The 17,334-nt window shown below is 30.9% G+C and overlaps 1 protein-coding gene across 1 annotated transcript in view; it reads right to left on the minus strand.

Annotated features, from left to right (window-relative positions):
* The window catches only part of LOC140438399 (putative inorganic phosphate cotransporter), a 36,120-nt gene that overhangs the window by 13,444 nt on the left and 5,342 nt on the right, over positions 1-17,334 (minus strand). Inside the window, exons 2-5 of the mRNA XM_072528080.1 lie at positions 8,344-8,534; positions 7,871-8,119; positions 3,857-3,956; positions 1,313-1,501 (exon numbers count right to left, since the gene is read on the minus strand). Of these exons, the coding sequence (XP_072384181.1) occupies positions 1,313-1,501; positions 3,857-3,956; positions 7,871-8,119; positions 8,344-8,534 (729 nt within the window). The remainder of the gene's footprint in view (positions 1-1,312; positions 1,502-3,856; positions 3,957-7,870; positions 8,120-8,343; positions 8,535-17,334) is intronic.

Here is a 17,334-nt window from a genome sequence, read left to right on the forward strand (position 1 = left end):
TAATCTGTTTCTTTCAGGACTATACTTGAATTTATCCACGAAACTCTATGATAATTTTCCCATTCTTGATTACATATTTGAAATCTATTAAATTCTCTACTTTTAATATAAGATTGATGTTCATTTATTCTAACGTTTAATGGTCTCTATGTTTCATCTAAATCAAAATGTTTGCATTCATAAGGTATTTTCTAAATAAAATTCTTTGTTTCTTATTTATAGGTGACAAAGAAAAATCATTTTTTAATAAAACAGATGTTAACAAATGTTTTTCTTCTAAAAACAAATTTTCTTTAGAGGAAGTAATTTTGGCTCTTCCGTATAAGGATTTAATTCCCTTATACCGTAAAAGATTCCCTTTTTTAATATTAATGTTGTGATTTGATTTGTAATTTAGATATTTTGGTGTGTACTGATTTTCTATAGACTTCAGTCGCATATTCAGTATCGTTCTTTGAAATTAAAACATCCAGGAAAGCTAGTGTGTTTTTATATTTCTTTTCCATGGTAAATAATCATGTTGTCTCTTTTTTATTGTTTATATTATTAAGGAATGTGTAAAACAACACTGATTGATAAGGCCCTATTGAGAATATATCATATACATATCTTCACTATACTAAGGCTTTTAAATTTTGTTTAGAAATAATATTTATTTCTAAATCTTCTATAATTATTTTTACTAATAATAAAAATAATGCAGAACCCATTTGCTAGACCAAAATTTTGTTTATAGAATTTGTAATTTAGTTGAAAATGGGTATTATCAGTACATACTGTCAATAACTCCATTATAGCTGATACATTTAGTCTTGTTCTAGTTGTAAATGTATCGTCATTTCCTAACTTTGTTTTATTATTTTTAAAGTCTTATCTAATGGCAAATTCGTAGATAAACTATGTCAAAACTTTATTTGAATTAAATTCAATTTTAAGTAATTTATTTAAAAAATGTTGTGTATTCTTTATAAATGTAACAATATTATTTGCAAATAGTTGTAAATACTCATAATACTTAATAAAAATTTTCCCAGTTCACTACAAGGAAAATTTATGGTACTACAAATAGGTCTAAGGTGATGTACTCGCTTTATGAATCGGTACTCTATAAAAATTAGGTGTTCTCCAGCTCTATCTTGGCACACCTATTAAACACTGGATCAACGAAAAATTGTATATGACGAGTCTTTCTGTTTTTCTTTAGTCCCACGTCAAACTAATAAGATCTTAATAATCTATGAATTTTAAGAATTGAGTAATTGGAAACAACTTTATGCATACATAATATTATTATTAAAATAAAAATAAATACCTATTTCTTTTTTAAGAAAGTTTTTTTCCTTTTCTCCAATGAATGGATGTTGTTCCGGTGAGGAATAACAAAGAATCTGCCACAATATATACCATAAAATACCTAATCCTCCAAAAAGATAAAACACCGACGCCCATGATTTTGTAACGTGTATTAACGCACCACATATGGCACTACAAATAATTGTACCTAAAAATAAGTTTTCTAAGTATTATTTAGACACTTTTTTAAACAAATTATTTATGTATATACAATAAAGAGAAACTGAAAAAAAAAGGATAAGTAAGCTACCTAATTGTAAAATTATACAAACATTTTGCTCTAATGAAAATTAAATTTCCAAATATACAAAAAATATTTTTATGGAATATACCTGTACTAATTTATATGCTTATAGTTAAATTTTTTGTCCATGGTATTTAGTAATATGTTTCAAATTCTTATTACTAACAAGATAAAAACTATTCCAAAGTCGTCTCTACGAAGGAAATTGGCAAACCAAACGGCAAAGTTTGGTAATTTTCAGTTTTATTTTTGTTTTTCAACATTTTATATACTTTTCAGTAAATTCGTTTTGTAGTTCAATCAAAACAAAAGTATTTTTCGAAAACTGCTAGACTGAAACTGATGACAAATAAGGCCCACAAAAATGTACATCTGTACTACTATGTACTACTGTATATAGTAGGACTACTATCTGTAATACCATATACTATGGACTTGTCAAAAACAAAACTATTTTTGTATATTGACTAAATAAATTATATTCTATTCTATGTAAAAATATACATGGCTCGAAAAAAATAAGCTGTAGATCCCATATATATACACGATATATGTCATTCAATATTCGCTTGTCAACTGCTTCACATAGATCTTCCTCATATTTCTCAATCTGCTTCGATTTTGGGCCTCTGGCATCCAATTTCTATGGCAACATTTTATATTGTCAGTCCAACCTGTTTATGGACGACCTCTACTTCGATATGCATCATCTCTTTGTATCGATTCCAGTATCCGCTTTGTTTATCTGTTATCTGTCAATCGGGCCACGTGACCTGCCCACTTTCACTTTAGTGTTGCTATTATTTCTACAGCATCAGCCACTCCTGATCTTCGTCGTAGCTGGTGGTTTGGCACGCTCTATCGCCCTATAAGCCACACGGTTCGACATTTTGTTAACTTTCTGTTGTTAACAGTTAAGGCACAATTCGACATTTTGTCAACGCTTTCAACATTTTTTGTTGAGTTATGGTGTCAAAGGCCTTTTATTAATAAACAAATATTAAAACTAGTGGTTTATTATATTTAGTACATTTTTCTATAGGATTTTTTATTACCGATGGGAGATCCTTTGTTCCGTAGCCTTTTCTAAAACTTGCCTGTTCTATGGGCTGGTAAAATTCCAATTTATTTTCTAATCGTTTTGTAATTATTTTTGTAAAAAGTTTATTAATATGGGAAAGTTGACTTAAATGCTGATATTATCTAAGTCATGTGTAGTTAAACTAGTTTTCTTTATAAAGTATTACATCTACTGGGAACATCCATCTACTCTTCTTGTTGAGGATAATTTTTATTTTTTCGACTTTAACTTTAAATGTAATTTTTGCTCTAATTAATTTATGGTCACTCCTTATTGAAAATTTATTCAATACCATAGCATTCTGAACTATATTTTTCAATCTGATATTATGACATAAATCTCATTTTTTATTCTTCTGTTCGGACCCTTCCATATCCACTTACGTTGGGGTTTTCCTCTAAAGAATACAATCCTTTGCAAGTACTATCCAGTCATCTGCAAAACATAATGTGTAAATCGTTGCATTATTGAGAAGGACAACCATATTTTGACATTTTCTCGAATTTCTAAAGCATTGTTTAAAAATACTTTAAAAAGCATCGGCGACAAACATCATCTTTGCTTTACTCTATTGTTTTTTAGCTTTTATAAGGGGAGAATTTATGTTTATTTTAAACGCTTCGTGATGTGATTCCCAAAGTTCTTCTTCCCATTCTTTTATCTCTTATTTGAAAAAAAGAGAATAAATTATCTATTTCCTTTCTTTTTAAGAAACTCCGCATGTATACATTTATTTAGAAACTTTCCTGCAATTGCGGTCTTTTTCATCTTGATTAATATTAGCAGTTCTCAGTTTTTTCTTCTAAAAACTTTGATATTTATGATAAGATCTACCAAGAATATATTCGGCATACGTCGGTAATGCATATTTCGAAGGCCTTAAAGCGGTAACTAATTCTTAGCAAGATTTTCGCCTTAAGGAAAGATGCTCTCGCAATGCTTAACCTTGTTCTTATTTCCAGGTCTGGTCCAGGTCTGTTCTTTAATTGTCTTGGTGTGATTTAGTCACTTTGTACCAGGTAATTTATCACCAGTATGTTTTTTGCAAGTTAGAGTTTCGGCCTATGACGATAATCATACATTAAATAAAAAAATCTACATTATATAATTGGTAGACTAATATACCTTATATAGAACTACTCTGTATAAAACAAATAAAAAAATATTCTTATACGTACCCATTTGACTCCCCCCAAAGACCAAGGTACCAATTGTTGCTCTTTCTTTTAATGGAACCCATTTGGCAAGAAGTGAATTAATTGCTGGATTACTGGTACCCTAAAAAATCATAAATAAATTTTTAAACATACCTTAGTACTTATATAAAAAATTATTTATAATTATGTATTTAGACAGATTAATTAAAAAAATATTTAAACGGCATGGTTAAAAATAATTTGAAAAATAAAAAAATAAAAATATAAAAATATATATAAATTCTAATATAATAATAATGGTATCAAAACATTCTAGTTTCACTTTAAAGCCTTTTTGACTAAAAATGCTCTATAAAAAAGCAGTTTTGAGACACGTATAGGAATAAGTGCCTTCACCATTTTTTAAATAAAGGAATTTACCAAAATTTAAAAATTAGAAAACAAAACGGTTCTGAAATTATTTTCAAAATATTTTTTTTGAGGGATTAAACCAAAATTGCTCACAAAAAGTGAGCGAAAAACTAATCTAGCAACTATTGCACAATTGCTCTCATTATGCACTGCAGCAAGATACTTTTACATATAATTCTAGAGAGCAACATACCTGTACTTCATAGAATATAGTAAAACCTTCGAGCTAGTCAACAGGAGTAAAATGTGATAGGTTTTATCCAAAATGGAAGCCTAAATCATGCCAGTAAAGGGTCAAAGTAAAGGAGGATAAAGGACGTGAGATAAGGCTGCTTACTAAACCTTTTTATTTATTTTTATAACATATATAGTAAATAGATAATGGGGAAAGCTTCTAAAGGCGGCTAAAACAGTACGGTTACTATCGGTGAGATATGCTGATTACATAACCATCCTCACTAGCTCCGAATTTGAACTGATTTATCTGCTACAATGGATTGAAGACATAAGATTAACAGTGGGTCTTAAAATAAACAAAGACAAAACAAGATTTATAATAATTTACAGAGCCAACAACAATCAAAATCGTCTAAGGGTAATAAACAATATCGCTGTTGAAAATAAATTTGTGTATCTAAGCTCTTTAATAACTAATAACTAGGGATGTACTGAAGAAATAAAGCGCCGGTCAGCAATTACAAAAAGTTCTATGACAAAATTAACAAAATATGTATAGATAAGTGATATTAGAATACCATGGATACAAAATACCGAAAAACAAATTAATGTATACTGAATCAGCAAAGCATAAAAAATAAGAATACAAATATCAAAACAAACAATAAGATATTTCTGATACGTGTTTCGAAAAAATGGTCTTGAAAAACTTACAATCCAGGAAAAGGTATCACACGATACACTGACCACCACCATCTTGTTACTACTATTGACGCTTCACTGATGTGCATATATACAGACAATTTTTTTAACAATAATTGCTCGACAACACAAATGAATAAATCTGGAGTAATTGGTGAAGCAATATGCAGCAATTCCAAAATAATACAGTAACTGTTTCAGCAATATTCAATGTAATTATTCCATATATTTCATATTGCTTTATGTCACTAATACGAATTGCCAACGATATACTTAAATTTGATAAAAATCCGCTTCACCCCTCTATAAAAGTGGTTGTGTTCAATCACAAATTAGTAAGTCATCATAATAAAGAAGTGCTAGTTGCAACTGCGTTAGTACGAGTGAGAGACTTAAGAGGAAACTTACAATTGATGAGAGCATTGATTGTCCAAGGCTCACAATCATCATTAATTACATAGCAGACCGCTACAAGTCTCGGAATAAAAAGAGAGGCTGTCTACGTCCAGATATCTGGAATTGCAATGAGGATCAAAGGACGTCGAAATGGAGCGTGACATTAAACTTAGAAGCACATTTCAGAAATAAATTTGAAATGAAGACCGAAGCACTTGTACTACGAAAAATAACAAAGAATCTACCGGAGAAGAAGATTAAGATAAAAGAAACGAACCATGGGAACTCAGTCTTGGCAGATCCAAATTTTAACAAAACAGGTCCAATAGAGATTCTGTTAGGAGCCAAAGAATATAGTATGATATTATAAAAGTATAGTATGATATAGTATGATATATGATAGTATGATATTACTGGAGTAGATCGAACAAAGGATGGTTTGCTAACCCAAAATACTAAATTGGGTTGGATAATGTCAGGGATAGCACAACAAGAAAATATCCCTAATATACAAGTACTCAGTATGATATCTAGGCGACAGATATATGAAGAAATAAAAAAATATTGGGAGTTAGAAGACGTAGGTCAAAGTAATACTCTTTCAGTAGAAGAAAAAGAGTACGAAGAATATTATAAAAGAACAGTATAAAGGGATAAGGAAGGAATATTTGAAGTTTAGATAACCTTCAGTTTTAATACAAGCCAATTAGGAGACCCAAAACAGCAATTATACGCGAGACTGCTGCAATAAGAGAAGAAATTTCAAAAAGACGAAAACCTAGAAAAAGAGTACAGGAAATTTATAAAGGAATATGAAGACTTAGGACAGATGGAGTTGAATACAATGGATCAGGCAATAAACAAGGGTATTACCTTTCTCATCATGTAGTAATAAAAGAGGATAGTAGTACGACAAAATGCAGGGCCGTGTTTGACGCTTTCAGTAAAAGTTCAACAGGAATCAATCTCAATGATTTAATGCACTCTGGACTTCGTTTGCAACAAGATCTTACAAATATATTAATAAATTGGAGGTCGTATAAAATAGCATATACTACTAGCGAAAATGTTTAGGCAAATAAAGATAGCGGAAGAAGGTCAATTTTACCAGAAAATATAATGGAGACGGTCCGTAAAAGAACTGATAATGGAGTATCAGTTATCAACAGTAAGATACAGTACGACGGCATCGCCATACCTTGCATTAAGAACGATAGAGGAATTATGTAATGAGGAGATATTGAAATATCCACTAGCTGAATCAGAAATATTGCCGAAGCTCATTAAGCTCAAACAAAGTTAACAGAAATGTTCAAGAAAGGGGGTGTTGTATTAAGGAAATGACTTGGTAATGGTCCAGATTGGATATGAATCTATATAATCAATCGATGGATTGAGTATATATATATATATATATATATATATATATATATATAACTAAATCACCTATTAGTATTATGGAAAGTTCAAATGTAGTTTATATAATACCATGCGAAAATTTTGATATAAAAGTGACCTTAGAAATAATAAAAATACGTGTGCATTAATAGATCATGCAATTAATAAAAATCATTCATTTAATTTCAATGAAACTAATATATTAAGACGTGAAAACCAATTAAATAAAAGGGAATTCTTAGAAATGGTATGCATAAATAAATATCAATGCGTTAATAAAAAAACTGATATTGATAAACTAAGCAATATCTATAATTACATTCTATCTTACGAAAATTAATACTATAATTTTCTAATATTAGATTTTCTGACTATAAATACTATAATTTCAAAAAATTTAAATATTCATATTTGGCGCCACTTTGTACGTAACCATAATAACAATCAAAAGCTAGTTATCAATAACAAAAAATATAATAAACAGAAACAAGTGTCTTTCTGACATAAATCAAACATCAACATAATCAATGTCATAATGAATTTCTACAAAATTAAATAAAATTAAAATATTGTACTTCATAACTATATAATTTTATTAAGTTAAGTTTTAATGTTTTGTAAATTTGAAAATTTAATGGATTAACCTCATGTTGTAAGTTTTTATACTAGTTTTATACAATGCTATTTAATTATAATTTCATTGTATTTACTGATACCATATTTTAGCATATCCTGAAGAAGCAAATAAATTTTGCGAAAGCTTGATAAAGAACAAAGGGTTTCACTTTCCTGCCCTATTAATGACTGCAACCTCATAATAAAACTTTATTTTACATAACGTGTCAGTCAATAATACCTAACTACATATATATATATATATATATATATATATATATATATATATATATATATATATATACATATATATATATATATTTATATTACACATACCTGCCCAAATCCAATAAAAACTCTTGTAATCATCAATATTTTCCAGTTACCGTCAGTGGCAGTGAGAATCCAAGGAGTTAAGGCCGTCATTACTGCCCCTATTAAAATTCCTATACCTAAAGTATGTTTACCACCCCATTTTTCAGCTAACATTCCACCAGGTAAATGAGTAACTATGTAGCCATAGAAAAATGAACTAAGAATTAGCCCTTTTGTACTTTCGCTCCAGTCATATACTGGATCATTTATCTGAAAATAACAAAAAATATATTTTTTCATAAACTTAAGAATTAATAAAAGCAAATGTTCTAAGATTTTCTTATGTTGAGAGAACTAATAGCTTTAAGTTATTTGATTATCGCACAAGATTAATGTTAAGGTAAATTCATTTCAAATCAAAGGACAGTTACTACAACTTAATTATAATTATGTTTTTATTTAATATATTGTGAATTTTGTTAAATAGTACTTACGTGAGTTGTTGTACCATTACCACTTGAACTTCCTTCATCTCCGGGACATGAATTGGGATCGACATGTGTGGCTGCTTGTTGGAGCGTCATTTGTGTAATAGCAATATTCATCACAACCCTCATCGCATATGTGTTAGTGGTTGCGAAGAAACCCATAACTCCAAGAACATATCTTTGAGGTATGGCGTCCACTAGAGACAAAAATATAGATAAAAGATTAGCACTATTTAAACTATCATACATTTTATGTATAGTAAAAAAAAATTAATTTCGTGTTAAAAAATCGTTCGTATTTATTACCGAATTTGTAGGGATAAGTTAGCTCTCAGTCATAATTAAAGTATAGAAAATTTCGACGACGACGTTTCGGCAATATCTCACTAGCCATTTTCCAGTCTCTCTGGATGGTCTGCTTCTTGTCGATGTTCGAGTGGAAGTTCGGGAGCACTCGAACATCGACAAGAAGCAGACCATCCAGAGAGACTTGAAAATGGCAAGTGAGATCTTGCCGAAACGTCGTCAAAATGGTTTTTATCAAAACCAACAACATTTAACGCGGAGTCAAACCCGGAATACCATTGATATAATATATATATATATATATATATATATATATATATATATATATATATATATATATATAAAATGATTATTTCGACCAAAAAATAATTTATAAATACGTTCAATTTATCGGGTAAAGTGGTCTGTAATAAAAATCTTTCTTTTTTCTAAATTACTCAATATTTCGCCATTTATTCAATATTTCAAATACTTTAATGTCAGTTTTTATTTGCGAAATCTTTTAAATTTTGTGAGTGTTTTAAAATGTATTTGTACGCCATTTTTTGTAATGTTCAAATTGTTTTAGTTTACTCCTGAAGAAGCTATTAAATAAATGGCGAAATATTGAGTAATTTAGAAAAAAGAAAGATTTTTATTACAGACCACTTTACCCGATAATTTGAACGTCTTTATATATATATATATATATATATATATATATATATATATATATATATATATATATATATATATAACATATATATATTTTTTTACTTAGATTTTTTTGTTAGGAAATAGAACATGTTTATATGTTTTTAAGATTACCAAAAATTATAATAGGTGACGTTAGGAAACTTATTTGTAGAGATATAGAAATATATCTGTAGATTAAAATTTGCTATCTAAAGGTATTTAAATATTGCATACATATCAGAACTGAACATTAACCCATGAGCATGAAAAGAATGGCTTCGAGCAAAAAAGTGTTCATTTTGTGATGATGTGTTTTTGTAGAATTTGGACGAATTTGATTTTTAAATATGTATACAACTATAATGTTTTATAATTTGCTTACAAACTAAATAATAACCAAATTCATAAAAACACTATAAAGTTGCTATCTTAGCGATAGTAGAATTATTATTAGGTTTCCAAAAAAACAGATCCATATTTAAAAATAAATAAATAAATACCAAAAGAATTGAATATGTTGAAAATGCATAATATATACATAGAACTGCACCCTGAAAATCCTTCTTCGTACTACATATTTCGCTTGATTTTCAAACAAAACTTATCGGTTATGCTATCCTCGTTCCGATACGTGTAGTTTATGTGATTAAATCACTCAAAAACTGAATTGGGCTAAAACGATAGAAATTACGTTTGTTCGATTTATATAAGCTTGAAAAGAGTAGTTACATCTACGAAAGGCCCAGACTTTTTATGACCAAAAACGAAACGAACGGTTATGGGCTAAGGAGGGTCCTACTTTCACATACATTGCCATCGACTATCAGGAAAATGTTATTCTTCCAAACTTTACCACTAACGATGTGTACTATCGTAGGTGGCTCTTAATGTTTAGCTTCAACATCTACGTTTTCTCGAATCATGATAGCATTTTCTACTTATATCCAGAATTTGTTTCGAAAAAAGGGGCAGATGAAGTATTCATTTTTTTATTTAATTACATGATGAATCGACTACCAGTCGAGGTAAGACACCTTCACATTTTTTGTGACGGAGCAGAGGCCAAAACAAAAATTATACGATGGTCCGTTTCAATCACTATATTGTAAATGTTGTAAGACGGTTGGATTTCATAAAAGTAACTTGTCTGGTTCGTGTGCATTTCTATCTACCTCGCAAGCGATTCGAATATGGGTGTCATTAATCTCAAAACGAAGATGGAAACACCGCAAGACTGGATTGACAATATTCACATTTACGACATAAACCTTTTTCTTTTTAAGGTGATTGCAGTAAAGCAGAAAGATGTATGCAAATGGGTATAATTACTTTTAATGTAAGTTTAATTTTGAAATTATTGAGAAACATTTTTATTTCCTGGATTTGTCGGTCTGTTATAAATAAAACTATTAATTATTGCTTAAACATTTTGGCTATTTGCCATTTTCAATTGAATAAAGCAGTACTGTTGTATTTCACGATTACTATAATATGACTTTCAATTAATGGCAACTATAATTATAGAATGACGTGCAACTATAATTATAGAATATATATATATATATATATATATATATATATATATATATATTGTTATATATATATATATATATATATATATATATATAAGAAAAAGTAGTCCAAAGTTTTTTGACTAGTTTGGAAAAAATATATGTAAATACTTTTTTCTTTTTGGGTGTGGTAGTCAATAAAAAATAGAGCTTTGCTAAGGCGTACTATTTATTCTGAATCCAAGCTTTCGGTGGTTTTTTGCCACCTTTATCAAGGTCTACAAAGAAAATTACTATGTTGTAACAAATTGAATGGTGCCAAAAAGGCTGTAAAAAACTATAAAAAACTTACCCGAATGTAAGATTCGTGGCATAAACAACAACGTTAAATAACATGATAAAACTGAGGTTGCAACTAAACTTAAAAATGTTACTGTTAAAAAACACTTTAAAAATTACTAAAAACGTTAAAAGTTAAAAACAAAATGAAGGACGACATGTTAAAACAGTCGTCGTTGTAGGCTTGATTTCATGTCACTGAATATATATATATATATATATATATATATATATATATATATATATATATATATATATATATATATATATATATATATATATATATATATATATATATATATATATATATTCAGTGACATTAGAAGTGTTACACCCAGAAGGAAAAATTTTTTTTAAAAAAAACTTAATTTTTTGCCAACAGAATGACTATAGTTAAAACATTCTACAATAATAATACCAATGTTTTATCTTCTCTACTTTTTTTTTAAAATAAAGTTTTATCTTTAAATTTTTTTGTGAAGAGACCGATTTGTGAAAGCCGGTTTGTATAGAAATTTCTAGTTAATATTTATTAGTCTAATTGTATTCAGTGTAAGAAAATACCTCGAGTTCGAAGACACCAAAATTACTACCATGTAAGCGATTTGGATAGGAGTGGAATTATTGCATATAGAGATATGGGTTTATCGTATCCCAACATTGACCGTCGTGTTAATTGTGTGGCAATGACGGTAATGCGTGTCTGTCGTGTGTGGACAAACGAATGTAGAGGAACACGAAGAAGACCAACTAGTCAACCGAGGCGTACCACAGAGCTTCAAGATAGGCGCTTTAGATTACTGGCTCTGCGAGACCGTTTTGCTACTACGCGTCAAAATACTGACCAATGGTTTGAAGTAGTAGGTAGACCTGTTAGTATGTGTATACTATACCGTCGCATTCGAGCCTTTGGACTGGTTTCATTCCGCCTACGACTAGTTCTTCCTTTGACTGCGGACTACTGCCATCAACGTTTGAATCGGTGCAGAGAACGGCAGCATTGGATGTAAGAATGGCGTAATGTAGCATTCAGCGATAAATTACAATTCCGTTTAGGAATGCATGATAGTCGTAGGATGGTAAGACGCCGCCGAAGAGAGCGACGAGATATCGGGTTTGCTGTTGAGAGGCATGAAGATAGGACAGTTGGAGTAATGGTTTGGGTGCTATTGCCTATGGTGGCCGATCACCACTTGTGTTTATTCGAGGCAAACTGCGCGTTATGTTAATGACATCTTACAAACCACTTTACTGACTTTTCTCGACGGCCGTCGAGACGTCCTTATTCAGCAAGACAACGATTGTCCCCACATTGCTCGTCAAACTATGGACTTTCTCCAAGAATCTAGTGTTAATGTTTTGCCGTGGCCGCACCGTGCTCCGAATTTAAATCCTATCGAACACGTATGGGATATGATGAGAAGGAGACTGTCCACTTTGCACTAAATTATACAGACTCTGACACAGTTAATACATGAAGTTTAAGCTGCTTGGAATGAGGTGAGACAAGTAGACATCGATCATCTCATTTTGTTAATGCCTAGACGTATACAGATCGCAGAAACACTTGAAGAGCTACAGACATTGGTGAATAAGATAGCAGACTGCAGCGAAGAATATGGACTATCTTTGAACATAAAGAAAACTAAATTTATGGTAATATCGAAATCAACACAAAATGTCCAAAATTTATATTTACACAATGAAATTATCGATCGAGTTAGCAAATACAAATATTTAGGCACTTTTATAAATGAAGACAACGATAGCTCAGCAGAAATCAAAATAAGAATAGAAAAAGCCAGATCCATATTCACTAAAATGAAGAGAGTATTCTGCGGAAGAGATTTGAGCCTTGAAATGAAACTTCGCCTGATGAGATGTTACGTACTTTCTGTGCTGTTCTACGGAATGGAGTCATGGACGTTGAAAAAGATTGATACCAAAAAATTAGAGGCATTTGAACTGTGGATGTATCGCAGAATCCTGAGAATATCATGGACCGAGAGAGTCACAAATGTCGAGGTCTTGAGAAGAATGAATAAAGCAAAGGAAGTCATATTTACGATCAAAAAACGAAAACTGCAATACTTGGGACACATTACAAGAGGCAAAAGATATGAACTGCTTCGAATAATTATGCAAGGGAAAATAGCAGGAAAAAGGTCCATAGGAAGAAGACGAAACTCCTGGCTAAAGAATCTACGGGAATGGTATAGCTGTAGCAGCAACGAATTGTTTCGGTCAGCAGTTTCGAAAATACGTATAGCCCTGATGATCGCCAACCTTCGGAACGAAGATGGCACTTGAAGAAGAAGAAGACGTATACAGGAGTGTATTCAGCTACGGGGTCGCCAAATACATTATTATTTTTTTTTATTACTTGTTAATAAAAATTCTTGACGACAACGTTATCGTTTTATTCTTGATGTAAACCTACCATGTTGCCAAAAATTTAAGTTCAAGAAATTATTCCCTCTGGGTGTAACACTTCTAATATCACTGAGTATATTTTGCGTGTGTTATAATTATATTTGACTATTATTTTTTTTAAATAAGGATCATAAAACGATCATTTTAAATTTTATTCTGTCATAAGTCTACAATATTGTTTTATGTTCTATGATTGTTTAAATTATTCTAGGATAGAATTATATATTTCGTAATAACTTACAAGACAAGTATTTAGCTCATTCATTCCAGCATGTAAAAGCTGCAGCGGGTCATAGCTGATATTGATATAACAATTTCAAATAAAAAAAAGATTATTAAGCCATAAAAGCTGCTATATATTCATTAAACAAGAATTATTATATCTCCAATATATTATAAAATAGCGTACTAAGTTCAGTCTTTGTATTCTAATTACTGTAAGTCAAGTACGTAATTATCTATACTTGTAGAGATTAATATCAGAGTCTATATTTGTTTAAATAAGTTTTGGTTAAATTAGAGTAACATACGCACATTTTAATTTTCTAATTTGTAAAGAATACGTAGAATTAATTTTATAAGATTGTGAGTGTGGTTGAATGTGGCTAAAACTCCAATTTTTAACTCCAAACACGGAGGTTAATTGTCTGCTATACATAATAGCGAGAAAGTAGATTTTTGAGAGTATATTGTCACCTCGGGGGAACAAATAAGGGTCTAACCACCTTCTGATATCCCCGGGTGCTCTGTAGAGGGCTTCGAATATTGCAGTCGAGAGCTCCTCTACCCAAGTCCATTTACTGGGTATGGACTTGTAAATATTTATCTTCGGTGTCTTGCCTTGAAAAAGGCAAGATATTTCTGACATGACAATTCCTTCTCCGAAATAAAAACACCAAGTTAAGTTGAAACAATTCTCAGCCACGGAGTATGGAAAATAAATGCAGAAAGCAGAGCGCCGAGAGCACTAAGCTCTCGGAGAGCCCGTGAGGGACTGACTTGGCTGACCTGAAAATCGCCAATATTTATATGCGCTGTTCGAGCGATAAATAGGGATTTCCAGGTCAAGAGTCAATGGGAGAATTCGAGGCGGGACGATGCGCATCGAAATGCGTACTAGTCCACAGACCATGTTCTAAGCCGTCCACTCCGTCCTTAGCATGCCATCACTGCCACGATGTATAAGCATGTCTAAAAACGGAATCATATTATCAGCTTCTCTCAACCGTAAACTTTAAGTGTTCACACTGGGCGTTAAAAGTTTCAAAAATGTTAGTGGCTTAAAATGTGCAACTAAGAATGTGAAAACGGTATCGAAGTTGCACACAAAGACAAAGGATCCTTTCACAATACAGGAGTCATCGAATGTTGTTTATTCTATACCATGTGCCAACTGTAAAAACGTGTATATCGGAGAATCATCTCGTAATTTTCACAATAGAGTAATATCACATCGCAGCGACATAAAAACCAAAAAGATAAACGCATGTGCGCTCACAGAACATGCATTAACTTTAAAACATGAATTTAATTTCGAGGATTCCTGTATTCTGGCTAAAGAAAAAAACCATTCAAAACGTGTTTTCTTGGAAATGTGTTTCATAAAATCTAATACGTCTTGTATAAATAAAAAGTCAGACATAGATAAATTGAGCAACATTTGTTACTTACTGACAAAACATCAAAAATAAAATAAAGATTTACTTTTACATATACACACCGTAATACACCAGCATACAAAACATGTTGCATACTATCAAGACAAGTTTAAGATACTACTTCCATTAATATAATAGCAGGAACTCCTAATTACTTTTTAATTACACTATTTTTGTTTTTTTTTTCTGTTCTCTATGGATCAGTCAAAACACACCATGAAAAGATGTCAATAACAAAATTTTAACCTTCCAACTAAATTTTAAAATCTATATTGTCCATTATTTTAAATGTTATATTTTATATGTGTGTTTTTAATATTGAGTGTCGTAGCTTTAGAAAAATAATCTCAACGACTAGTAAGTTGTAATGACAATTTGAGATATGTTGTAAATATTTACACTTTCTTCTAATTACACTGTCTTGAAGAAGGAATAAAAGAATTCCGAAAGCTCGACCAAAAGTTAAAAGAGTGTTTCTATACCATCCCGGCCATACCTACTGACTGCAGCCCTAATAAACTGTATTGTTTGTATATATATATATATATATATATATATATATATATATATATATATATATATATATATATATATATATATATCTAGGTATAGTCTATTAAAACATTCCTTTATAAAAGGTATAATAATAAAAACCTTATCGGGCTACACGACAGAACGTTTTCGGAATAACTATTCCAACATCAGTGCTATCTGGATGTCCATGTTTGAAGTTACTAAATATATGGGTACCCTTTAAATGTAGTTTGATCAACTTTGAGTTACATTTTTGATAACTATGATGTTTAAGTTACAAACGGATTTGATCACATGGCAACGCAAGACTGCACTAGGGTTGCTAGCCCTTAGACAAAGTGTCTGTGAGGACTTGTTAATAGCAACTGATGTATACATTTTATTGAATAGGCACTCCCAATAACTGATATTACATTAGATTAGATATAAAAAGTTTAGATTAGATAAAAAAAGAAGGGGGTGGGTGTGTTTAGAGAGGTAGTGCTATGTTTTGAGTTAACTGAAGAGTTTACTGAGTTTACTGGTCTTCACAAGCACACATGACTAGATGAAGTGGTTTCTATATACGGTTTGTCAATGCCTTGGCTGCTCAAAGCTTTTATTGCTTGGGCTTGGGATATATAAAATCGAAAGCCTTATTTCATATTAATACTCATTAGTAGCTCTACTCATTAGTTCTCGAAGTGTATGAATATGAGCTATGGTACTGAATCCACTTTTGAAGCCAGCTTGTTCTCTTGGCTAGGCAGCATCTAATGCGTTTGTGAATCTGTTGTTGATGATCTTTGTGAATTTCTTTTATACGATTGGTAGTAGACTTATAGGTCTGTAGTTTTTGATATCCCCTTTGTTACCTTTCTTATGAATAAGAATTATGTTTGCTGTATTCCAGTGGTCTGGTATGCATCTCGATCTTACGCAGTTAAGATATTCAAATAAAAATATTCGCATTGTGTGATTCAAAGATGTTTTACGTCTCAAATTTAGAAATTTACTGTGGCAAGCAGCCCGAAGGAAGATATAACCTACCAAACACTGCAACAGATATTGGATTCAGATTGGTCGAGCCCTTCAAAAATTTTAAAAGAACTTGACCACAGATAATTAGTACCTACATTATCTCAAGAGCTTCTTCATCGAAAAATTAATTTGGTTGGTACTTTGAAAAAAAAAATAAAAGAGAGACCCAACCGGAATTACAACCAAGCAAAACTAGACCTATACACTTCTCAATTTTTGCATTTCGGAAAGAAACCACCCTTGTATCCTACAGTGGAAAAAGAAATAAGACTGTCATATTACTTTCTACGTAGCACGCTGATGATTCTGTAGTTGAGAAGTTAGGCAAACCAGAGATACTACTATTCTACAATGAAATTAAAGGGGGAATCGATGTAGTTGACCAAATGTGCAACAATTACACTGTCTAAAGACGAACTAGACGGTGGCCATTGGTCGTATTGAATCACCTTATGAATATTGCAAGAATAAATTCGAATATTTTATTTAACACCACTACTTGCAATAAGGCCCTAAGTCTT

Source organism: Diabrotica undecimpunctata, chromosome 4 (assembly GCF_040954645.1).
Source record: "Diabrotica undecimpunctata isolate CICGRU chromosome 4, icDiaUnde3, whole genome shotgun sequence".
Classification (NCBI taxonomy): Eukaryota; Metazoa; Arthropoda; class Insecta; order Coleoptera; family Chrysomelidae; genus Diabrotica; species Diabrotica undecimpunctata.